The sequence below is a fragment of the Plecotus auritus genome (genome assembly GCF_963455305.1).
Source record: "Plecotus auritus genome assembly, chromosome: 4".
In the NCBI taxonomy this organism is placed as follows: domain Eukaryota; kingdom Metazoa; phylum Chordata; class Mammalia; order Chiroptera; family Vespertilionidae; genus Plecotus; species Plecotus auritus.
The window spans coordinates 106,617,045-106,641,610 of record NC_137775.1 but is presented as its reverse complement, the minus strand read 5'-3'; the positions used below and the strand labels follow the sequence as shown (position 1 = coordinate 106,641,610).

The 24,566-nt window shown below is 44.0% G+C and overlaps 1 protein-coding gene across 4 annotated transcripts in view; it reads left to right on the top strand.

Moving 5' to 3' along the window:
* The window catches only part of UBE3C (ubiquitin protein ligase E3C), a 117,175-nt gene that overhangs the window by 48,673 nt on the left and 43,936 nt on the right, over window positions 1–24,566 (top strand). For 2 of the 4 annotated variants that reach the window (XM_080666016.1, XM_080666014.1), the window contains 3 exons: window positions 15,207–15,293; window positions 17,258–17,415; window positions 17,562–17,794. In XM_080666016.1, the coding sequence (XP_080522142.1) occupies window positions 15,207–15,293; window positions 17,258–17,415; window positions 17,562–17,794 (478 nt within the window). The remainder of the gene's footprint in view (window positions 1–15,206; window positions 15,294–17,257; window positions 17,416–17,561; window positions 17,795–24,566) is intronic. The other 2 variants (XM_080666017.1, XM_080666015.1) reach the window with 1 other exon arrangement.

Here is a 24,566-nt window from a genome sequence, read left to right as displayed (position 1 = left end):
AAATATGTGCAGATCTAGGAAGTGAGGGACAGGCTCCACGTGCCCTGCTGGAGGACTGAACTCCCTGGGTCCTGGGATGGGGTCAGGTGATGCATGTCACCTTTGTAAGTGCTCGCCTGCACTTTGGGAAGAGCTGCTGCGGCGGTGACGAAAGTGTCTTTGGAGTGGAGTGTGTGCAGGGACATCGGCTGCAGAAGTTGCCATGTAAACACTTATGTGGCCCGCTAATTAGGTGCTGTCTTTGCTGGCTGGCGTTTGTTACTGCAGAGGGAGTCTGACGCCAGGGAGGCTGTGGTCCACGATTAGGTGATTAGCTCCGAGGCTAATTGCGTTAGAGCCGGCTGTGAGATCTGAGGGCAGGCGCTGAGCGGCACTTGCTTTTATTGTAGCGCAAAGTCCACTGGTGCGGGCAGGGATGACTGGCTCTGAGTCCAGAGTGAGCCTCCTCCCAGTGGGCTGATGTGTGGCCCTGGTTTACAAGTATAGCACCTGCTTCCTCCAAGAAACTGCTCCGGGAACCTATGGATGGCCTAACTCAGTGGTCGGCAAACTCATTAGTCAACAGAGCCAAATATCAACAGTACAATGATTGAAATTTCTTTTGAGAGCCGAAAACTGACTTCTGGGCGTGGGCCACGAAGTTTCAATCACACTGTACATGCGCGCCCGCACGTGGTATTTTGTGGAAGAGCCACACTCAAGGGGCCAAAGAGTCGCATGTGGCTCGTGAGCCACAGTTTGCCGACCACTGGCCTAACTAGATTAGGCTGTAAGTATTTAGAAGGTTTTCATAGCTCGTGAAAGAGCAAAATAGGCTTACCATAATGGCTGTAGATTTTAATTGCTTTCAACACTTTTTAAAAATCCTCACCCGAGGATATGTTTATTGATTTTAGAGAGAGGGGGGCGGGAGAGAGAGAGAGAAACATCGACCAGTTGCTTCTTGTATGAACCCAGGGACCGAACCCACAACCTAGGTATGTGCCCTGACCGGGAATGAACCTGAGACCTTTTAGTGTATGGGATGACACTCCAACCAACTGAGCCACACTGGCCAGGGTCAACTCTTTTAAAAGGTGTTTAGCCTGGCTAGCGTGGCTCAGTGGTTGAGCATCAGCCTGTGAACCAGGAGGTCACTGGTTCAATTCCCGGTCAGGGCACATGCCTGGGTTGTGGGCTTGATCCCCAGTGGAGTGTGCAGGAGGCAGCCGATCAATGATTCTCTCTCATCATTGATGTTTCTATCTCTCTATCCCTCTCCCTTCCTCTCTAAAAACTCAATAAAAATATTTTTTTTAAAAAGTGTTTAAAGCAGGGTTAGTAGATTCCCAGGCTGATAACTCTCTCGAGTACTCTCAGGCTGTATGAAGACATGTGGAACAGCCCAGGCCAGTGCACTCAGTGGTTGGAGTGTGCATTGAAGGGTTATATGCTCAAGCCCCAGCCCTGGTTGGGTGTGTGCAGGAGGCAACCAGTCAATGAGTCTTTCACGTCAATGTCTCTCTCTCTCTTCGCCTCTCCTCCCTTCCACTCTCTCGTAAAAAAAAAAAAAAAAAAAAATCAGTGGCCCTTGCTGATTTGACCCAGTGGTTAGAGTGTTGGCTCTCGGACTAAGAGGTCTCAGGTTCGATTCCAGTGAAGGGCACATACCGCGGTTGCAGGCTTAATCCTGGGCCCTGGTCGGGGCACATGCAGCAGGCAACCAATCGATGTGTCTCTCTCACATCAGTTTCTCTCTCTGTGTCTCGCCCCCTCCCTTCCATGCTCTAATAATTAGTGGAAAAAATATCCTCAGGTTAGGATTAAGAAATTTAAAAATATGTTTTTATATATATATATATATGGAACAATTTCCAAGATATGTGTCTAAGTAAAAGAAAGGGAGATCCAGACCTTGGGGACAATAGCCTGATTTCTGGTCAGAAAGGGGAAAGGGAGACTGTGTCTCTGTCCCTGTTCACACTGCTCTGTCTTCCTTTTCTCACCTGAACACCTCACTTGTGGAGATGCCCCACAGGCTGCCAACAGTCCCAGCACCCAGCCATTCCTCCATGGTCCCCACACTCCACGACGTTGGCCCTCCTGCCCTCTCCTGACCCCTCGCACCTGTCACCCCCACAAACCCCATTCTCATGCATTCTCCTCAACCCCTTGGCAGCTCCTCCGCAGGCCTCTCTGTCTCTGTGTCAGTGTTTCCTTCTCTGGGTGACTCTCACACGTGGCTTCCACCCCCCTTGGGCTGAGATTCCTCTCAACTTGGGCTTGTCCTCAGACCCTGCACACGCCAGGACTAACCAGTCTCTCCCCAGCCTGAGTCATGCTGGGGTTGGGAGCCCCTGGGGACATGGCCACTGCACTTAAATTAAAATTGGAGCACAAACCCAGTTCCTTGATCACACTCGCCATATTCCACACATGCCCAGTAGTCAGTGCAGCGGTGGCTTAGCCATTGTCATCGTTACAGAACATCCTGCTGGAGTGCTGGCCTGGCCTTGAGGCTGAGGCACCCTCCCTGAGCGACTCTTGGCATTCGCTCAGGCACCATGACACGTGATTACTGCACTGTCTGTGTCATGTTTTGCCTGACTGACATGTGGAGAGCCTTCCTGACTGGCATTTGGGAACTTTCTAACTTCATTTCTAGCCACAAAATGCTTTGCCTTGGCCATGCGTCCTTACTGCATTCTCCTGATCCCAGGTGCTGGCTCCGGCCTCTCTCCTTGCTCCCACACTAGTCTCTATCCAAGATGCACCTTCCTTCTCCTCATCTCACCTTTCTTGGCCGAGTTGCCTAGATTTATGCTCAGGGCACTGCCTTTCAGAAGCCTTCCTGAGTTTATATACTGAGATCTCTCCTCTCATGTTCCAGTGAAATTTTCACTGTATGGTAGGGACTCCCTTTTAGAGGGCAGATTTTAAGGAGTTAAGCTTTACACTTAAGGTGGGCAGATGGGCATGTTCTTTGGGAGTTGGCTCTTTTTTTCTATTGTCAAAACTTAGACTTTTAAAGGTAGTGTTTTAGGGATCAGAGTAGTTGATATAATTTGCCTATAGTTTTCTTGTAAATACATCACATCTTAAGGCATCACAAATCACTTTATTACAACATGTGCTTCATTTTTCTACCAAAAATGAATAGAATGAGCCAACTTACTTGTGAGCCGTCAGTCACTGCGATGTAGACAGTGTGTGTCCTGGAGATGCGCGCCACTCCGCCGCTGTCTCAGCGCCAGGAAAAACCGTGGTAACGGCCTCTGCGCTCTCGGGGTGTCGGTCCATAGCTTCAGTCATTGGGGATGGAATGATTATGCAGGTTACTTAAGTGAAGGCAAACACAGAGTTATGTTTCCTGTTTATGCTTCTGTAAACACATTTTTATAGTATTTTAGAAGAAATACTGAAGCGGTACCTATAGAGAGAAAGTTGCTTTTTTGCCTGTGATTTTATTTTTTCTTTTATTATCAGTGATATTCTCAGTATAATCAGATTTAATCGGCTTTTGATTTATGTTAAATTTTGCATTGTATCGATAGGTCAAATAGAATTCATGGGGATTTTTTGTTTTGGTTTGGTTTTTTGTTGATGTTGTTAATCCTCACCTGAGGATATTTTTCCACTGATTTTTAGGGAGAGTGAAAGAGAGAGGGAAAGACAGAGAGAAACATCGATGTGAGAGAAACACATCGATTGGTTGTCTCCTGCATGTGCCCTGACCAGGGCCTGGGCCAGGAAAGACCCTGCAACCAAGATATGTGCCCTTGACCAGAATTGGACCCATGATTGTTTGGTCTGCAGGCTGACGCTTTATCCTCTGAGCCACACCGACAAGGGCCAACTCCTGAGTTTTTAACGTTTCTGCAGTGGTGATGTTACAGCTGAGTCTAGTCTGAAGTCACATTCAGATGGCAAACTGGTGGTAGCTGCTGACGTGCATCTCCTTAGGAAGCCGACTCAGCATATAGTCTGTAGTGAGTTTTCAGCTGCTCAGAACTTCTAAACATTGGGAATGATTGTTTCATAGGAAATGCATGTGAACCTTGGGAAAGCCCACACGAAGGCTATTTAAACTATTAAACGAAGGCTATTTTATTTGAAAATCATGTTAAGACAAAGTAAGGGGGGAATCTCAGGGAAGCAACAGGATGGTGAGTGCTGCTTCCCCGTTAGCTCAGCCTGCAGCCTGAACACCGGCTCTTGTCTGCCTGTTCATCTTAAAGTGAAAGGCACTCGGTTGTCAGGGAAATGGGTGCTATATATTTAAACTGGTGTGGATTTAGCACTGGAATGCTCAATTAACACAGCTGTGTGTCTAAAGCTTATCTTCTGGTCTAGCTGCTAGTTTGTCTGTGAAATAAAAGTTTTTAGCAAATTGCCTGTAACAAATATGTCTTGAAGTATTTATTGTCATTAAGGAAACTTGGAATTTATTTTTAATCTTGCATTAGTGAGAGGCGAAATGCATTTTAATGTTGCTTTCCCAGCAAAGGACACCTGTAGCAGGAGATCACTGGTCAGGACTGCACCTGTGGCTGCCTGGCTTGTCCCATTACTTGTACCTGTGACAGCCTACATACGGAGGGAGCTCAGGATGCCTTGCTGTCCCCACCTTTCCTGCCTGTGTGCAAGCTGCTGTCCTCTGCGTGTCTCTTAATAACTTTAGTAGTCCCTGCAGACAGTGGCCTGAGTTAGACACGGTCCTCACAGTGTTGCCCTGTACTGATTACTCACAGGCTTGTCTCAGCCAAACAAAACCTAGTGGGTAGTTGTTTGTTTGTTAGTATTATATTTTAATTAGGCGCTCAGTGCACGAATTCATGCACCTTGAAAGGAATTGTGGACCACAAGGCTGTGTAGGCACAGGGGCGGGTCTCAGCCCATCCTCCGAGCCCCCACCCAGCCCCACCTGCCACGGCCCCCAGTCCCCTGTCTACCGGCAGCCCCACTCCCGCCATCGCTGCTCCCATGTGCTGACGGTGCTGTGCTCCGCTCACACCCGCTGATGGCGCAGAGAGATTGGGGCTGGCACCAGTAGTGAGTGCGAGCGGGGCCGGCGCTGTCAGCAGGTGCGAGCGGTGGCTACTGCCCCGATCACCCCTCAGGAGCAGGGGGAGGTGGAGAACCCTCAGGGGCAATCGGGGCTGGCAACCGCTGCTCGCACCCACTGATGGCCCCAATCGCCCCTCGGGAGCAGGGGGAGGTGGGTAAGCCCTAAGGGGCGATCAGGGCCGGCAGCCACCGCTCGCACCCACTGATGGCGCTGAGTGATCAGTGCAAGCGCCGGGCAGGACCACGGCATGCGGGAGCTAAGAATTTTCAGTAACCACCAGAGGCTTGCCCCAAAGACAGCGACTGGTGACCTGCCTTGGTCTGGCGCCTCTGCTCACTTGCTCCACCATCCCACCGCGGCCGACGCTCGCCATATTCTGCACTCTGCCACCTGCTGCTGACGCCTGTCATGTTCTGCGCGTGACCCTGGTGGTCAGCACACATCATAGCGACCGGTTGTTCATTTGTTCCACCAGATGTCTTTATTGCATTATTTTACTTAAAAAAAAATTAAATCCTTATTGTTGAAAGTGTTACATATGTTTCTTTGTCTTCCTCCTTCTAGCCCACCTCCCCCCACCCCCGCCCCAGGCCTTCACCATCCTATTGTCTGTGTCCATGGGTTATGCATATATGCATACAGGTTCTTTTTTTTTTTTTTAATCTTTATTGTTGAGATTATTACAGATTTCCCTCTTTTTTCCCCCCATTGCCCTCTCTACCTGGTTCCCGCCCCCGCCCCAGGCCTTCGCCACCCTATAGTATGTGTTCATAAGTAATGTATATATGCATATAAGAACTTTATTTAATCTCTTCCTCAACTTCTCACCCCTACCCTCTGAGAATCATCAGTCTGTTTTATTTCCATCTTCTGATTCTATTTTATTCATCAGTTTATTCTGTTCATTAGATTTCTTATTCATTTATTTTTATTTTTGATTCAGTTGTTGATAGGTATTTGTTGCCATTTTATTGTTCATATTTTTTATCTTTTTCTTTTCTTCTTCTTCCCCTTCTTAAAGAATACCCTTCAACAGCCTATGTAATAAAAGGCTAATATACAAATTGACTGAACGGCAGAACAATCAGTCACTATGACATGCTCTGACCACCAGGGGGCAGACGCTCAATGCAGGAGCTGCCCCCTGGTGGTCAGTGCGCTCCCACAGGGGGAGCAATGCTCAGCCAGAAGCTGGACTCACAGCTGGCGAGCGCAGTGGTGGTGGCGGGAGCATCTCCTGCCTCTGTGGCAGGCGGACATCCCCAGAGGGGTCCCGGACTGCAAGAGGGTACAGGCCGGGCTGAGGGACCACCCCCCCTCAGTGCATGAATGTCATGCACCGGGCTTCTAGTTTCATATAATACTAGTTTGGTGGTAATAAACTCCTTTAGCTTTTTCTTGTCTGAGAAGCTCTTTATCTGACTTACATTTCTAAATGATAGATTTGCTGGTGTAGAATAATCTTGGTTGTAGGTCCTAGCTATTCATCACTTTGAATATTTCTTGCCACTCCCTTCTGGCCTGCAAAATTTCTGTTGAGGATTCAGCTGACAGTTGTATGGGCGCTCCCTTGTAGGTAACTAACTGCGTTTCTCTTACTACTTTAAAGAGTCTCTTTGTCTTTAATCCTTGGCATTTTAATTATGATGTGTCTTGGTGTGGACCTCTTTGGGTTCCTCTTGTTTGGGACTTTCTGTGCTTCCTGGACTTTGAAGTCTATTTCTTCCACAGGTAGGGGGAGTTTTCTGTCATTGTTTCTTCAAATAGGTTTTCAATATCCTGTTCTCTCTCTTCTCCTTCTGGCACCCCCATAATACGAATGTTGGTATGCTTGAAGTTGTCCCAGAGGCTCCTTACACTATCTTCATATATTTGGATTCTTTTTTCTTTTTGTTCTTCTGATTGAGTGCTTTTTGCTTCCTCATATTTCAAATCGTTGATTTGATTCTCAGAATCCTCTACTTGACTGTTGAATCCCTGTATATTATTCTTTATTTCAGTCAGTGAATGCTTAATTTCTGACTGGTCCTTTTCCATTTTGTTGGAGGTTTTTAGAAGATGCTTTTTTTTTGTTGGTTTTGTTCTTATTTATTTATTTTTTATTTTTTATTGTTATATGCAGTAAACCTTAATATTTCAAGAAAAATGATCTTAAATATGATAATGTTACATGCAGTAAACACCAATTCAAGAAAAATGATCTTACATATAATAATATATGCAATAAACAATATTTCAAGAATAAAAATATATTAAGTGTAATATTACCAAAACTATACTAACATAGTATGATATCACAAATGTTGTAGGAAATATTAAAAATATGAAAATAACAGGATTACATTCTAGAATATTTTTTCCCTCTGACTCTATTTTTGTTGATCAGTTTATGTTGTTCATTATATTCCACAAATGAGTGAGATTATATGATATTTATCTTTCTCTGACAGGCTTATTTCAGTGGCTTATTTCACTTTTAAAGTCTACATTGTCAGCTATGAGTATTGCTACTTCAGCTTTTTTTTCTTTACCATTTGAATGGAAAAATTGTTTTCCATTCCTTCACTTTCATCCTGTGTGTGTCTTTTGTTTTGAGGTGGGTCTCTTGTAGATAGCATATAGTTGGGTCATGTTTTTGCATCCATTCAACTACCCTACACCTTTTGATTGGAGCATTTAATCCATTTACATTTAGGGTTATTATTGAGAGGCACTTATTTATAGCCATTTTAATCCTGTATGGCTAGGTTTCTCTCTCTGTTTCTTCTTCTCAGCAATCCCTTACAACAACCCCTTTGTCATTTCTTGTCATGCTGGCTTGGTGGTGATGAACTCCTTTAACCTTTTTTGTCTTGGAAGCTCTTTATTTGACCATGTATTTTGAATGATAGCCTTGCTGGATATAGTAATCTTGGTCTCGATCCTTGCTTTCCATTACCTTGGGTACTTCATGTCATTCCCTTCTGGTCTGTAGATTTTCTGATGAGAAATCAGGTGTCAGCCTTATGGGAACTCCTTTGTAGGTAACAGTTTTCTCTTGCTGTCTTTAAGATTCTCTATTTGTCTTTAAATTTTGGCATTTTAATTATGATGTGTCTGGATGTGGGTCTGTTTGGGTTCTTGTTTGGGGTTCTATATGCCTCCCGAACTTGTGTGACTTTTTCCTTTACCAGGTTAGGGAAATTTTCTACCATTATTTCTTCAAGCACCTTCTCTATTCCTTTCTCCCTTTCTGCCTCTTCTGGCACACCTACTATTCCAATATTGTTATGTTTCACATTGTCCCACAGCTCCCTTAAGCTGTCCTCCTGTTGTTTAATTGTTTTATCTTTTTGGTTCTCTAATTGAGTGATATTTTCAACTCTGTCTTCTAATTCACTGATTCATTCCTCAGCTTCCCCTAATCTGTTGTGTATTCCTCCCAATATGTTCTTTATTTGTGTTATGTCATTCTTTATCTCAGACTACTCATTTTTCATGGTTACTATATCTTTTTTTATACTTTTGAGCATCTTTACCATCATTACTCTGAACTCTGTTTCAGATAAATTACTTATCTCTGCTTCATTTATCTCTTCTTCTGGAGAATGCTCTTGTCCTTTCATTTGGGGGTTGTTTCTTTGTTTACTCATTTTGGCTGCTTGTTAGGTTTGTGACTATGTGTTAGGTAGATCCTCTACGCCTCTCAGTCTCTAGTTGCAGTACAGTGTCAAATGCTGCTCCTGGCTAATTAGATCAGGCAAAGACTCAAAGCCTCTAGAGACTACCTCTGTCCACAGACTGATAGGATTCCAACTTGAAATTGCTTCCAGGCAATAGTCCTCAGGTGTGGTGAGAGTGTTTTTTTTTAACAGGGTGGGGCACTTGCTTCTGCCTGGAGGCTAATTGTTATTTTTAGTCTCTTAAGTGACCTCAGGGCAGGGTGTTTTCCAATAGGATGTGTCAACTGTCTTCCCCTCAGGCAAGGCAGATGTGGGAAAGATGTCCTCCACTGTGTTGGGAATGACTCATCCCAGGAAACTGGGGGTTTCTGCCTTTTGAGCACTATCCTCCAAAACCCCAGTCTGCTCGCACAGTTCCAGTCCACTTCACGACCCCCCCCCCCAACCAGAGCACATGGTGGGTGGCTTCACAGGGAATTTTTGTGCATTGGCTCTTTAAGAGGGTGCCCAAACTTTCAGCTGCCACTCCCTGACAGAGACCCCACTGCTTTTCACAGCCAGATGTTATGTGGGTACCCTTCTCAGTTTTTTGCTGTCTGCTGGGGAGCCTAGCTTTGGGATCAGATCCCATAGTTCTCAGTGGCTACCCCCCATAGCTTAGATATCTCTCCAGGTCTTCAGTTGCCATCTGTGGATGCCGGCCCGGCCAGCCCTTTCGCGCCTCTGCCCCTCCTACCAGTCTCTATGCGGTCTCTAACTTTGGTCCTTGGGTATCAGGGTTCTCTCCTGTGAGTTTTCTGTTGATTATTCCGGAAGCCTTTCTGTATTTCAGGTGTAATTCCAGCTTGTTTCTGGGAGCATGTCCATGCACCATCCTCCTACCCTGCCGCCATTTTTAATCTTCCCAGTTTCATTTATGTTGTCACAGATAGGTTCTTCATTACTTTATGGTGTTTTAAACATTTGGCGATGAAATCCATCTTGGAGCAGCTATGGAAATTATCCGTCTGTCTTTCCTCTATCCATCATTGGCCTCAGGAGCAACTAAGACAATTTCTTTGGCTTTTCTTCAGGCAATAGCTCTGAAGGTGAAAAGTTGGAAATAAGTCTTCTGGGACTTAAAGTCCAGGGATGGCAGTGCTGGCACCTTCTGGAGGATCCTGAGAAGATTGTTCTTTGCCTCTTCCAGCTCCTTGAGGTTGCTGCATTCCTTGGCTCTTGGCTCCCTCCCCACTCCAATGTCTGTTTCCTAAAAAGATTCTTAAGTAATCTTATAACTGGTTTTGAACTCTATATCCAGTAGTTTGCTTTCTTCCATTTCTTTCATTTGTGACATGTTTCTTTGTCTTTGCATTTTGACTGCTTCCCTGTGTTTGTTTCTATGTATTGGGTAGACCTGTATGTCTCCTTGAGTTGGTAGAGTGGTCTTGTGTAGTAGGTGTTCTATAGGGCCAGTGGCTCAGCCTCCCCAGTCACCTGAGTGGGGTACTCTAGGTGCACCCCTTGGTGGGCTATGAGCACAGTCTTGTTGTAGTTGAGCCTTGATTGCTGTTGGTGTCACTGGGAGGAATTGACCTCCAGACCAATTGGCTGTGAGGTCCAGCTGTGATTACAGTGGGAGAGCTGCTGTGAAGGAGACACCCTTATGGAATAGGCCTTGCTTCAGTGGGGCTTTGGTGCTCACTGAGTCTGCCCCTTGAATGTGTCGCTAATTGGGTGTGTAGAGTTGTAATCTGGATAGTCTCACACTGACCACTGGGTACACTGGCTCTTGGGTCTCCAGGGAGGTGCATAGTCAGCCACTGCCTGTGCCACCCAACAGGAGCTACAGAGAGATATGCAGATTCCTCCTCTTTGTATCAGGTTTGGAAGTGCCCAGATGAGGCCCAGCTATGAAGCAAGGCAGGTTGGTTCTAGTGCCAGGTCTTGGACCTTTTATTGATAGGTTTGGGGCTCCCTCTCCCAACTGCTGCTTGTTTGAGAGATTTTAGCCTGAGCAAGGACGGGCCATTCATACGCAAAAGCAGCTGCACAATTCATGAGTTTTTAATATCTGCACGTAGTGATGTTACAGTTGAGTAAGTCTAAAGTCACATTCAGATGGCAAACTGGCAGTTTATGGTTGGAAATTGGATGAGGTGGGATCTTAGGGCAGGGGTCCTCAAACTACGGCCCGCGGGCCACATGCGGCCCGCCGAGGACATTTATCTGGCCCACTGGATGCCGCTGCCTGTCCTGCTTAGCAGCTGACTTGTCCCAGGCCCACAGTGCGCATAGGAATTTATTCATAGTTGTTTTTTTTTAAACTATACTCCGGCCCTCCAACGGTCTGGGGGACAGTGAACTGGCCTCCTGTTTAAAAAGTTTGAGGACCCCTGTCTTAGGGAATCACCAGGGCAGATTAAACAGAAATGGCTGCTAGTCAGCCCTGCCACCAGGGAGATCCCAGCATAGGAACAATGATCCCTGCAAGCACCTCCATCTGGGAGCACCTTCGTCTGGGAGAAAGCTGCCCCCAAGTTCTTGCCCTGATGCCAGACAATCCAGTTTCTTCCTGTATGTGTCTGTGTTCCCCAGAGAGCCTTGCTCTGGTGCTGGAGCTCAGAGGAAGCAGGACCTTGTAAGTTCAGTTCCTGGTGCCGGCCTTTTAAGAGGAGCAGCTGGGTCTCCAGCACTGAGCCCCAATCCGCACTGGTTTTTACAACCTGTAGTTCTTACTGCCCGTAGGGACTTCTTTTCCCAGCTCTGGAAGCCTGGGCTGGAGGTCTGGTGTGGGGCTGGGACCCCTTGATCCTTCGAATGGCTTCTGCAGAGATGATCGACCTCCCGATTAAAAAAGCGGCACACGTGGGTGCCGGACCAGCCTATTCCACACCTCTGTACCACCTACCAGTCTCAGTGTGCTTTATTCTTTACTTGTCTAGTTGTAGGACTTCTATACTGCCAGCTTTCCAATAGTTCTGGATTGTGGTGGTTCTGTATTTTAGTTGTAATTTTGATGTGGTTGTGGGAGGCAGCGATTACAGACGTTTACCTATGCTGCCATCTTCCTTTCTCTGCATATAAATTCATTGGTTAATCTCTTCCCACCCACCCTTGCCTTCCCTCTGAGATTCGGCAGTCTGTTCCATGCCCCTGTGTCCCTGGATCTATTTTGTTTATCAGTTTATTTTGTAAAATAGATTCCACATATGAGTGAGATCATGTGATACTTGTCTTTCTCTGACTTGCTAATTTTGCTTAGCATAATACTCTCCAGGTCCATGCTGTCTCAAAGGGTAAGAGATCCTTCTTTTTTACTGCTGCATAGTATTCCATGGTGTAAATATACCACGGTTTTTTTACCCACTCATCTACTGATGGGTACTTGAATTCTTTCCAGATATTAGCTATTGTGAATTGCGCTGCTGTGAACATAGGGGTGCATATATTCTTTCTGATTGGTGTTTTGGATTTCTTAGGATATATTCCCAGAAGTGGGATCTTAGTGGGTAGTTTTTAATATGTCCCAGGGTATGTAAAGAACCTTCAGTAATTTATAGACCTGTTTAGTACATTTGTTTTATTGTCTATTGAGTGATTAATTTAGGAAATGTAATTGTCTCAAAGTTAACTTGAAATATAACTTTGGAAATGTGTAGCCATTAATATGGTCTTTCAGATATATGTGGAAAGATGTTAATTGTAATTTTTGTGAGAGGAGTGTGACAAGAGAATATGTTAGGGAACCCATTGTGTTCGCACATGTATACAAAGTATCTGTATATAGGATTTACACCAAAGTATTAATTTTGGTTCTTTCTTAGAGGATGGAATGAAATATGGCTCATATTCTTTTTCCTTGTTGTTGTATTATTGTTAGAAAGAGCAAAGGCAACACACTTAACAAAATATGTGAGTTTTCAGATTTTTGAGGTGCTAAATTTTAGTATTTATATTTACCATAATTTTAAGAAATCCTGATATCTATAAAATTATACTACATAATACATTTTTTAAAAAGAATTCAATTTTTTTATTATATTTTATTGATTTTTTACAGAGGGAAGGGAGAGGGATAGAGAGTTAGAAACATCGATCAGCTGCCTCCTGCACACCCCCCACTGGGGATGTGCCCACAACCAAGGCACATGCCCCTGACTGGAACTGAACCTGGGACCTCCCAGTCCGCAGGCCAATGCTCTATCCACTGAGCCAACCGGTTTTGGCAAGAATTCAATTTCTTGACTGAAGAGAAATAAGGCAAGGAAATCCTACCTTGTAAAATTCTCTTATGTTGCAAGTTCATATTTTTTGTGCAATTTTTTCTTATTTTCTGTGTAATTGTTTGGTTTCCTTCTAGCATGTAAAACTCCATAAAGTCAGGAAAACTAAAATTTGAGCACACATTTTTTATGTACTTGGTGTGTGGTGGGTGTTTGTGGTGTCATGGAGGTCGGGGATGGTCTTTCTGAGGTGAATTTAGGTGGGATTTTTCTGGACATTCATGGCAGGGCTTTCGCATGCTTGGTGACATTGTTTATTTTACTGATCTCCTGTGACTTACTGTGTTATCTGTAATACTTTTTTCATTATTCCAGTGATTTTTAAATTTTGAGACTCGCCCAGTTGGCGTGCTGTGGGTTGTGTAGTATTGTTAGCACTTTGACACTGAGTGTACTTGAGACAAACACTCTATGTAGAATCACCACATGTTTGAGCTGGGAAGGCCTTAGCGCTGAAGTGGTTCGGCCCCTTCTTTTTTCATGAGAACGTTGCTCAGTGGCGTTGGACTGAATGCCCTGACGATTTCCTGACTGTTCTAGGGTAGCTCTAAAGCAAGAGCTGTACTCCTCAGGCCACACTCCCCACTACCCTGTCCTAACCTTCTCTGCTGCCCCAGTCTCATGTCTGACTCTTGCACTCCTAGATGTTTGTGCTGTAACATGTGATTCCAAAGTGTGTCCTCTTACAGAAATGCAGTGTACACAGAGCTCATTTAAAGGAGCCACAGAGTTTTTAGTTTGTAATGAAGTTGATATTATACAGGAGGGCTTCTTACCTTTAAAATATATTTTTAGATTTAAGTTATAGTTTAGAGATTAGTTAACAGTAAACAACATTCTTATGTGTTATTTCAAGAATGGTGACTTAGCCCGTCTGGTGTGGCTCAGTGGTAGAGCGTTGAACTATGAACCAGGAGGTCAGGGTTCGATTCCAGGTCAGGGCACATGTCTGGGTTGCCGGCTGGATCCCCACTAGGGGGCATGCCGAAGACTGCCGATCAATGATTCTCTCTCATCATTGATGTTTCTATCTCTTCTCCCCCTTTCCCTTCCTCTCAGAAATTGATAAAAAAAATATATTTTTTAAATGGTGACTTAAAATTAGTCACTAAATATTTAAAGTTTTTAAAATGTATATTAGTAGTAATAATCTGTATCTTCTATATATATAATAGCCTAATATGCAAATTGTCCCCTTGGGAGTTCAACTGGGAGTTTGATTGCTCACTATGACATGCGCTGACCTTTAGGGGTCGGCGTGGAATGAAGGAAGGCCCCAGCCAGCAGCCGGGGAAGGGAGGCCCCAGTCGGTAGCTGGAAGACTCCAATCAGCCCTGATCACTGGGCAGGCCTAGGGACCCTACCCATGCACTGATTTTGTGTACCAGGCCTCTAGTCTATGTATATATAAAAGCCTAAGCAACCGTTAACGACCGGTCGCTGTGACATGCACTGACCACCAGGAGGCAGACGCTCAACGCAGGAACTGCCACCTGGTGGTCAATGCACTCCCACAGCCAATCTCCTGCAGCTGGCCAACCTCCTGTGGTCCCTCCTCCCAACCGGCCAACCTCCTGTGGTCCCTCCCGCTGGCCAGCTGGCCAACCTCCTGCGTTCCCTCTCCCCAGCTGGCCCTAATTGGCCCTGATCAGGACTGGGCGAGACAGCCCCAATTGCCCCAATCTCAGGCCAGGCTGAGGGACCCCACCTGTGCATGAATTCGTGCACCGGACCTCTAATATAACACATACTATTCTAGTATATTAACATCCTGCAACATCTCCTCAGAGGAAGCAAACTCAGCTGTCTTCTGGTGGGATCTCTGGACACAGCTCGGGGTCTTCGCTTAGGAGCAGAGGGCAGGGTGCCTTGCAGCCTGGTGTGGGGCGCATGCATTTGAGGGGTTAATATAGACAGATTCCAAATTGTACAGTATCCTCAGCTCACAGCTTTTTTTTTTTTTTTTTAAATATATTTTATTGATATTTCACAGAGAGGAAGGGAGAGGGATAGAGAGCTAGAAACATCGATGAGAAACATCGATCAGCTGCCTCCTGCACACCTCCCACTGAGGATGTGCCCGCAACCAAGGTACATGCCCTTGACCGGAATCGAACCCGGGTCCTTTCAGTCCACAGGCCGACGCTCTATCCACTGAGCCAACCGGTTTCGGCTACTCACAGCTTTATGAGCAAGTATTTACTGACTCTTATTTCCCCCATTCCTTTTTAGGCTTCTCTACAGCTTAGCCTTTAATGCCAGGTTTCTGAGGCACCTTTGGGTTCTCATATCCTCAATGACAACACAAATGATCACAGGGTATGTATCCCACAGACTTAGAAATTGAGCTTAAGGATGTGGGAAGTGGCAAATAATAAATACTGTATAGTATTTTAAGTACTGCTTATACCTAGCATATTTCATATTAGAAGATAACTTCTAGATGGTCTCAATTTCACAAAAAGAAGTAACCAATGCCAATTTTACGCTGTTCATCTGTATTATTAAAAGTATGGCTTTATCTGAGGGTAAATTTCTCTTAAAAATCTTAGTTATTTTTGGAAATCAGAGACTTGACATTTCTTTGTTCCATATGACTTGCCTGTGCTTTTGAGATTGAAAATACAGATTTGAAGCAAATTTTTTAAACATTTTTATTGATTTCAGAGAGGAAGGGAAAGGGAGAGAGAGATAGAAACATCAATGATGAGAGAGAACCATCGATTGGCTACCTCCTGCCCGCCCCCCGACTAGGGATTGAGTGTGCAACCCTGGGCATGTGCCCTGACCGGGAATTGAACTGTGACCTCCTGGTTCATAGTTCAATGCTTAACCACTGAGCTACACTGGCCGAGCTGAAGCAAATTTAGTACCATTACAAATATTAAAAGATATCAAATATCATAGAGGTTGTTTTTTTAAACTTTATGTTGAAATAATTTATTTTTTCTTATCTGAATCATTACGTCACTTGAAGGCAAGAATCTTTACATATTGAAACTGAGTGAGTAACAGGTAGAGAATTGAATGTTTATGCAAACTGCCTTAGGCTATTCCTATAAGGAATGTCCCCTCTGTCAGAGGTCTGAGTTGGCCCCTCCACACTGTCATGCAGAAAGGTAGCATGTGTGACTCAGTTTACTGGGGACAGAACTCAGGATTCACCTGCACATGAGGCTCATGCACTGGAGATACAGCCTCGTCTAGGGCCCAGCTGGGAGCCAGCCCACAAGAAGGAGAGGAAGGCCCAGGTTTAGGCAAGTCTGTAAAGAAGAGTGTTTCTTTAGTTGTGTTTTCTTTTGTTGTTGGGCTTCTTTGGAGGTGAGGGAGAAGAAGCTGAAAGAAGGAATGTTTGGGGGGTGAGGGTGGAATGTCCGGCATTTGAGCATGTCGTCATCTGCAGTGTGGTTGGGTGCAGTGTATTAGATGGGCTAGGCGTCTCGTGTTGAGGGTTCTGACCTCAAGCTTTTCAGTGTGGTTTGCAGAGAAAGGAGGGTCCTGTTTTAGTGCCTTAGTGTCAGGGAAAGTTAGCCCTGAGTGAGAGGAGCCACGTGTCCAATCTGTACAAAGCTGTCTCATCTAGTGTGGCTTTGTGGAAATAGATATTCACGGTGCCCACAGCCTCGATTGCCCCAGGATTGATTGGACATGCTGTCGGGGACCATGGGACCTCATTCAACCATGAGAGAAAGGGAACAGATTGGAGGGAGTGAAATATGTGTAATACATTACAGCCCTTAACAGGTGAGACTCCAAACCTCTCTCAGGACCCCCTCACCTTAGACTGCTCTGTGTGGTCAGTGACTGCTCATAAGAGCAGGAGCAGTAAGAGAGCTGGGAGATGAACTTGGACAATAGAAACAGGGCCCAGGGTAGAGAAGGGGAGACCTTCCTGCAGCTTCTGACGGGGTTCAGGATTCACCTCTGTGAATGTTCCTGAATGTCAAGTAGCTGGATAAGTTTTTCATGGTCTGCTTTGTTGAATGTGTTAAATAGAGGGGGAAAGGGGCATTTCAACATAACAGTAAATGTGCGTCTGTAACAGTGGCCTTGCGTAATGCCTCTCTCCTCCGAGGGTCGTCCTTGGGCCCCTGGCTCACTCTCAGTGACTCAGGCCATGAGTAAAGAGTAGCCGGTTGGTTCCTGGGTTTTAGTCTGTTATTTATTAGCCTACATTGTTAGAAGGACTTCACCTTCCCTTGAGGTAGATTCGTTGCTCCCGTGAATGTGAAGTTCCCTGATTGTGTTTGTCTGGTGTCGTGTCTTCTCTCCTCCCCACTCAGGTCGATGGTGCCACTGCTTCAGGTGATATCAAGGGGCTCTCCCATGTCCTTTGAAGATTCCAGCCGCATCATCCCACTCTTCTACCTGTTCAGCTCCTTGTTTAGTCACTCTCTGATCTCCATACATGATAATGAATTCTTCGGGGACCCCATAGAAGGTGAGACTTGAGGAATCCAATTGTTGCTGGCCCCCTGGCCTCTCCTCTCCATGCCCATGGAGGACAGGGAAGTCTTCATCCTTCTAAATCTGTTGGTGTGTGGAGAACTTTTCTAAAATTGTGATGGGAGTTGGCGTGTTTTCCAGCCGCAGGTCAGAGACAATCATCCCTGATGCCTTTCACTCTGGAAGAGTTGGTGGTGCTGTCCCGCTGCCTCCGCGATGCCTGCCTCGGGATCATCAAGCTAGCTTACCCGGAGACCAAGCCTGAGGTCCGGGAAGAGTACATCATCGCCTTTCAGAGCATTGGGGTGACCACGAGCGCCGAGATGCAGCAGTGCATCCAGACGGAGCAGAAGCGGTGGATCCAGCTGTTCAAGGTCAGAGGCAGCACAGGTGTGCTCTCCTTCCCGCACATCAGTAGGCGGGATTCGCAGTCCCAAGCTTGTAAATTGAGTCATTTTGTTTGCCTGTTTTTTTGGGGGGGAGGGGGTTGTTTGTTTGTTTTGCTATTTTAGATGTTGTATATTTAGTTCTTTATTTTATTTTTTATTTTTTGCTAATCCTCACCCAAGGATATTTTTTCCATTGATTTTTAAAGAGAGTGGAAGGGAAGGGGAGAGACAGAGAGAGAAACGTTGATATGAAACACATTCATTGGTTGCCTCCCGCACTCATCTCGACCCAGGCCAGGATTGCGCCTGCAGCTGAGTGCGTGCTCTTAACTGGAATTGAACCCGCAATTCTTCAGTCTGGAGGCTGACATGAAAAACTGGCAGGGCTCTTTTTTTTTTTTAAGTTAAATTTGTTGGGGTGACATGGGTTAATAGGATTATATAGGTTTCAAGTGTACATTTCTTTTTGTTTGTTTGTTTGTTCATCCTCACCTGAGGCTATTTTTCCATTGATTTTTAAAAATTTATCTATTTATTTTTTATTAAATTTATTGGGTTGACATTGGTCAACATGAACATAAGTTTCTGGTGGGGGTTCTTTATTTTAAAATATATTTTTATTGATTTCAGAGAGGAAGGGAGAGGGGGAGAGAGAGAGAAAAACATCAATGATGAGAGAGAATCATTGATCTCTTGCCTTTTTTTTTTTTTTTTTTTTTTTTTTTGCTAGTAGATGGTTCTATCCACTGAGCCAAACCAGTTAGGGCTGTTTTATCAATTTTTGTGTAGTCTTTTTGTTCTCTATTTCATTCAGTTCTGCTCTAATTTTTATTATTTCCTTTCTTCTGCTGACTTTGGGTTGCTTTTATTCTCCTTTTTCTAGTTCTTTAAGATGTGATTTTAGGTTATTTACTTGGGATTTCTTTTGTTTCTTGACATAGGCCTGTAATGACCCTCTTATTACTGCTTTTGCTGCATCCCAGAAGTTCTGATATGTCATATTGTCATTCTCATTTATATATCTTTTGATCTCATCTTTTATTTATTCTTTAACCCAGTCATTTTTTAGTAGTATGTTGCTTAATCTCCACGTATGTGTGCGTTTTTTTACTTCCTTTTGGCAGTTGATTTCTAATTTCAAGGCATTGTAGTCAGAGGATATGCTTGGTATAATTTCAGTCTTCTTGAATTTGTTCATGCTAGTTTTGTGACCCAACATATGGTCTATCCCAGTGGTCGGCAAACTCATTAGTCAACAGAGCCAAATATCAACAGTACAATGATTGAAATTTCTTTTGAGAGCCAAATTTTTTAAACTTAAACTTCTTCTAATGCCACTTCTTCAAAATAGACTCGCCCAGGCTATGGTATTTTGTGGAAGAGCCACACTCAAGGGGCCAAAGAGCTGCATGTGGCTTGCAAGCCGCAGTTTGCCAACCATGGGTCTATCCTTAAGAATGTTCCATGTGCACTGGTGAAGGATGTATAATCTGATGTTCTGGAATGAAAGGTTCTATAAATGGCCATTATGTTCATTTGGTCTAGTGTTTCATTTAAGGCCAATATTTCTTTATTGAATTTCTATTTGGTTGATCTGTCTAGAGCTGTCAATGGAGTATTAAGGTCTCCAACTATGATTGTGTTTTGATCTGTTTCCCCCTTTAGCTCTGTGAGTAGTTGTTTTATATATGTTGGTGCTCCCTGGTTGGCTGCATATATATTAAGAAGTGTTATGTTTTCTTGATGTAGTTCCCTTTATCATGATAAAGTATCCATCTTTGTCTCTTATCTTTGTTATCTTGAAATCCATTTTGTCAGATATAAATGTGGCTACATGTGCTTTTCTGTGAATGTTATTTGCTTGGAGAATCGTTTTCCACCCTTTTACTTTGAATCTACTTTTTTTTTGCAGCTTAGATGTGTCTCTTGTAGGCAGCATATGGTTGGGTTTTGTTTTTTTATCTACTCTGCTATTCAGTGCCTCTTTTTTTTTTTTTTTTTTTTTTTTTGCCACTCTTGGTTCTAAGCAGAGAAGTGAATGCTCTATTTATGGCCTTAAAAGAATTCTCAAGAAAAAGGTGGGGGTGGCAAGTCTAGAAACAGAAATACCAATTAGGAGGCTCTTCCCATAGTCTGAAGAAGAAGAGAATGACTAGGGTGGGGCAGTGAAGGGGTGATAAGTGGACAGATACAGAGTCTACTGAGACGATAAGGCCAAGAAGACTTGCTGAGAGGCTGGAAGTGGAGAGGTGCTAGAAAGGGGGGAATCTAAGATAACCTTTAGATTTGGGTCTTGAGCAACTGGGGGCATAGTGGTAGCATATACTGATGAGGAGACCGGAGGGAACAAGTTTGGTGTGGAAAGACAAAAGGTCTTCTTTTGGCCAAAACCGGTTTGGCTCAGTGGATGGAGCGTCGGCCTGCGGACTGAAGGGTCCCAGGTTCGATTCCGGTCAAGGGCATGTAACTTGGTTGCGGGCACATCCCCAGTAGGGGGTGTGCACGAGGCAGCTGATCGATGTTTCTCTCTCATCGATGTTTCTAACTCTCTATCCCTCTTCCTTCCTCTCTGTAAAAAATCAATAAAATATTTTTTTTTTTAAAAAAAAAAAAGGTCTTTTTTTGGACGTGTCCAACTTGAGATGTCTATGATGCACCCACTTGGAGAAGTCTGCTTACCATTGGATGGCTGTGTCTGGAAGTCCAGGGGTGAGGGGGAGGTCTGGGCTGGAGATAAGAATTTAGGAGTCCTGAGCATGTTGTGATGTTTAAAGCCATGGGAAGGGATGACGTCACTTTGGGGGAGGGTGTAGATGGCAAAAACGGAGAGTCCAGGATGGAGGCCAAGGACATGACAACATTTACCAATGGGGTGGGGCGAAGAGGAGGCAGCCTTTCACAGAAGACTGAGTGTGAGCTACCAGGGAGGTAAGAAGAAAAACATGGAGTGTGGTTTGGGGAGAAGTGGGCATAGAAGCCAAGAGAAGAGAGAGATTTAGAAAGATACTGGGATTGATTATGTCAGGCAGCCCTGGGCCAGACCCTTCCCCAGTAGACAGCTCTGCTCCTCAATGTCTGCTTTGCACTGCACTGGTCTGCATCACTGTGCTTTGCTCTCCATTCTGTGCCAGTCTGCTCCCCTCCAGTGAGACATCTTCGGTGTTTTCGCTCAGTCTTCAGTCTTTGATGGAAAGAGAAGTGCACTCCCTCTGTGCCTCTTAATTGGTGAATTCAGACCACTTACATATAGGGTAATTGATGTTTGAGGATATCCTATAGCTATTTTATCTTTTGTTTTTTGGTAGTTTTGTGCCTCCATTGGTTCTTTTCCTTTGTTTCTGTCTGTTGTTTTTGTTTGGTGGTATTTCATATTTCTTTCCTCCTTTTTTTAAACCTATATGTCCTGGTTTGGGGATTTTTATGTGTGGTTATCATTAGGTTTATGAAAAATAAAGTTGCATACATACCATAGTTTTCTTTTGAGTGCATCTGGTCTTTATCCTCCTTTGCCAGTTCAGACCTTTACCCACCCCCCCCCCCACCCGCCGCTGCCTTTTATGTTTTTGTTGTCACAAATTATCCCTGTTTATGCTGTAAGTTTTTTGGTGATCTTACTCATAGTGTTGTGACCTTATGTTCTCTGTTTCAGGTAAAATAACTCCCTTGAGTATTTCCTGAAATGGAGGTTTCCTGGTGATAAACTCTCTGTTTCTCCTGGCCAAAGCCTGCTGCCACAGGCTTTCTCCTCTCTCCTGGCCGAGCTTTGAGCTCCTGGCTGCAGGGTTGCATCTGCAGGCTGTCTGCATTTCCTCCCTTCTCATCTCCCCATTTATTCCTGGTTGCCCACCTTTAAGATGTTTCAGTGCACAGCTCTCTCAGGTGTGCGTCTGTGTTGAGCAGGGATTTCTTAGTTGAATTAGAGTTGGTTAAGCTGATGAAATTTCAAGAGCAAAGGACAAGGTGTGCTGTCACAGCGCCATTCCTGTGACGTCACTCCTCCATTGACTTTTAGCACAAGAAGAAAGGAAGAGAGAAATATTGACGTGAGAGAGACACATTGATTGGTTGCCTCGGCAAGTGTCCTGACTGGGGCCAGGGATTGAACCTGCAATCCAGGTATGTGCCCTTGACTGGGAATTGAACCCTCAACCCTTCAGTGCATGGGCCAACACTAACCACTGAGAACACCAGGCAGGGCTCAAGTGTACATTTCTGTAATACATGATCTGCATATTGCATTGTGTGCTCACCACCCAAAGTCAGATCATCTTCCATCAGCATGTATTTGGCTTTCTCTACGCTTTTCTGCCCCTGCCCTTGACATTTGCCTTCTTTTAAAACCTCGTTTTTACATTGTTAAATACATCTGTTAAAAATTGCACTAAGTACTTTTGGTGACAAGGTAAAATACAAATAAAATTTGTAATATTTTTATTTATCACTAAAATATTTCTTACAGATTTTTATTTTTTTAATCTTTTAAGAAATAACCTTAGTGGAATATGGTCATCAATTTAATGGAAGTTGAATATAAATTATTTTAAACCATCTCTATCTATAACCACACAGAAAGAGCAGTTAGGAGATGCCCTGGCAGGAATGTTGGCAGGAAACTGCCACCACTGAGAGAGACTGTAACTGTTGGCGTAGAAAAAAAGAAAAGCAAAAGGGTGCTTGACTTCTCATGAAATTTCTGCAGCAAACAATCTAGTCAGCTAAAATTGCTCATTAAAGGAGTGGGAGCAGAAGAAATGCATTTTCCAAATTGAATGTTAGATTTACAGTCCGTTTAATACTGGCGACCTCTCGCGCACTAATGCTCAATTCGAGTCATCAGCTGTCCCTTTAGGTCTTTTATCACTGCTTTTGTCAAGCTATCTATTTAATTGAAAGAAGTTAATTGAATGAAAATGATCAACTAAGCTTGTATTAATATTGCTAATGGAATTTTCTTCTTGGCCATGTTTGGAGAAAGATGTCAAGCTAGACTTTAGGAAAGGCCCATTAATGCTTGCACTTAACCTGATGGGCTAATTAAGGACTGCTTATTCATCCTACGAGTGCGTGACAGTCTCTATCCAGCCTACTGGGCCTGATTTTACAACACATTTCCCTTATGAGCATGGGCATTAGGAGCAGAGAGAGGAACTGATAATGTTTCGATTGCACTGAATACAGTCCTGATGCATCATTGAATTTATAATGTGTGCAGATTGATGTAATAAATATTTGCACAATTTATTTTATTATCTATTTCTATATTCCCAAGTAAACTTTGAAGGTCACCTGTTGAGCCCTTAATATATCCTTTCTTAAAGATTGACAATTTTGCAGCTTCTCTAAGTTAAAAATAAGCTATGTACCCATTTAAAACCCATAATTCTTATGTAAACATTTCGTGGATATGAGTATTATGGTAGCATATGTGTTTTCCTTTAAGTATTTAATTAAACTCTGGAATCTCTGTTAATAAAGCTTTCCATTTTGTAGCTATAAGGTATTGTGTACAGTATCAGATAATCTCATTATTTTATAGCATCTATTGAGAATTTAATAATTTTCATTTGAATGGCTTATCTTTTGAACCTAGGAATCACTGACTTTAATAATACTGTGTATTTCCCCCTTGGCCCTTATTTTGTTTAAGCATTAAATAGAAATTTTATAGTGAATTTTTTTATGCCTCAAAATGACTTATTACCACTTTATTAGAGATGGAGGTTTTTTGAGAACTAGGGTGAAAGTTCACTTTTTTGGGTAAAGGATTATTTTTTGGTTTGAAATTGAGTTGTTACAAAGACCTTCTGAGTTTAGAACAGAATTGTTTGCAGTTTCATTTTTTTTAAAACATGATTTCTGTTCTTCGTGGGGGCGGGGGGTGTTAATTGAGCCAAGGCTTAAAAATAAAATCAAGGTATAGTCTTTAAGTAGAAAAGGGTTCAGCTGCTATTAGGTTTTCTTTACCTCAAGGATGCTACCATGGTATTAAGATAGAAAAGATGCTCTATAAGGTGCAATAACAAGAATCCCCCCCTTGGCTGCTGTGTTCTGGACAGTATTCTCAGAGCTTTGCAAGTAATGAAGGACTTAACGGGCTGACTCTGAGGAAGGTACCGCAGTAGTTTTTCTGTGTTGCAGGTGAGGTCGCACAGTAGTGGGTGGAGAGAACCAGAATAAACTGTTGGCCTTTGTTACATATTGCAGCGCCACATTTGAGTTGAAGAATTCAAGGTAGAATCAACCAAGAAGGCAACAGTATTGCCTTTCGTTGATGGACAGAATTGCAGTGATGAGACCTGACTCCCTCGACCGCCAGCCGTTCTCCTTTCAGGCCCACGCAGGTCTCTGGCGCTGGCTTCTGGAGAAGCTGTTGGCTGGTCACAGAATAGTGCTTAAGTGGAGAGAGTCATCTCTCTTCATCACGACGGGAACTGGGGTCAATCTCCAAGGCCTGCGTTGACACTGCTAAAACAGTGTATGCATTTATCAAGTTCATAAACCCCTGCTGGCGTGTCATCTATAGCTCTGATTGCTTTAGCCCATGTGCACTCCCGGGCAACATGCATGTGTGCAGCTCCCCAACAGGAGGAGATGGGGGCAGGAGGGACTCGTGCCCTGCCTGCCACACCTGGCTGGACAGAGAGGGCACAGTACAAGGGATTGTCACTGTCCTGGTGTTGATTTGTTTTTTTCCATTTCAAAAAGACTTCTAAAAGTTAAGTCCAAACAACAGCAGATAGACCCTAGCTGTGACCCT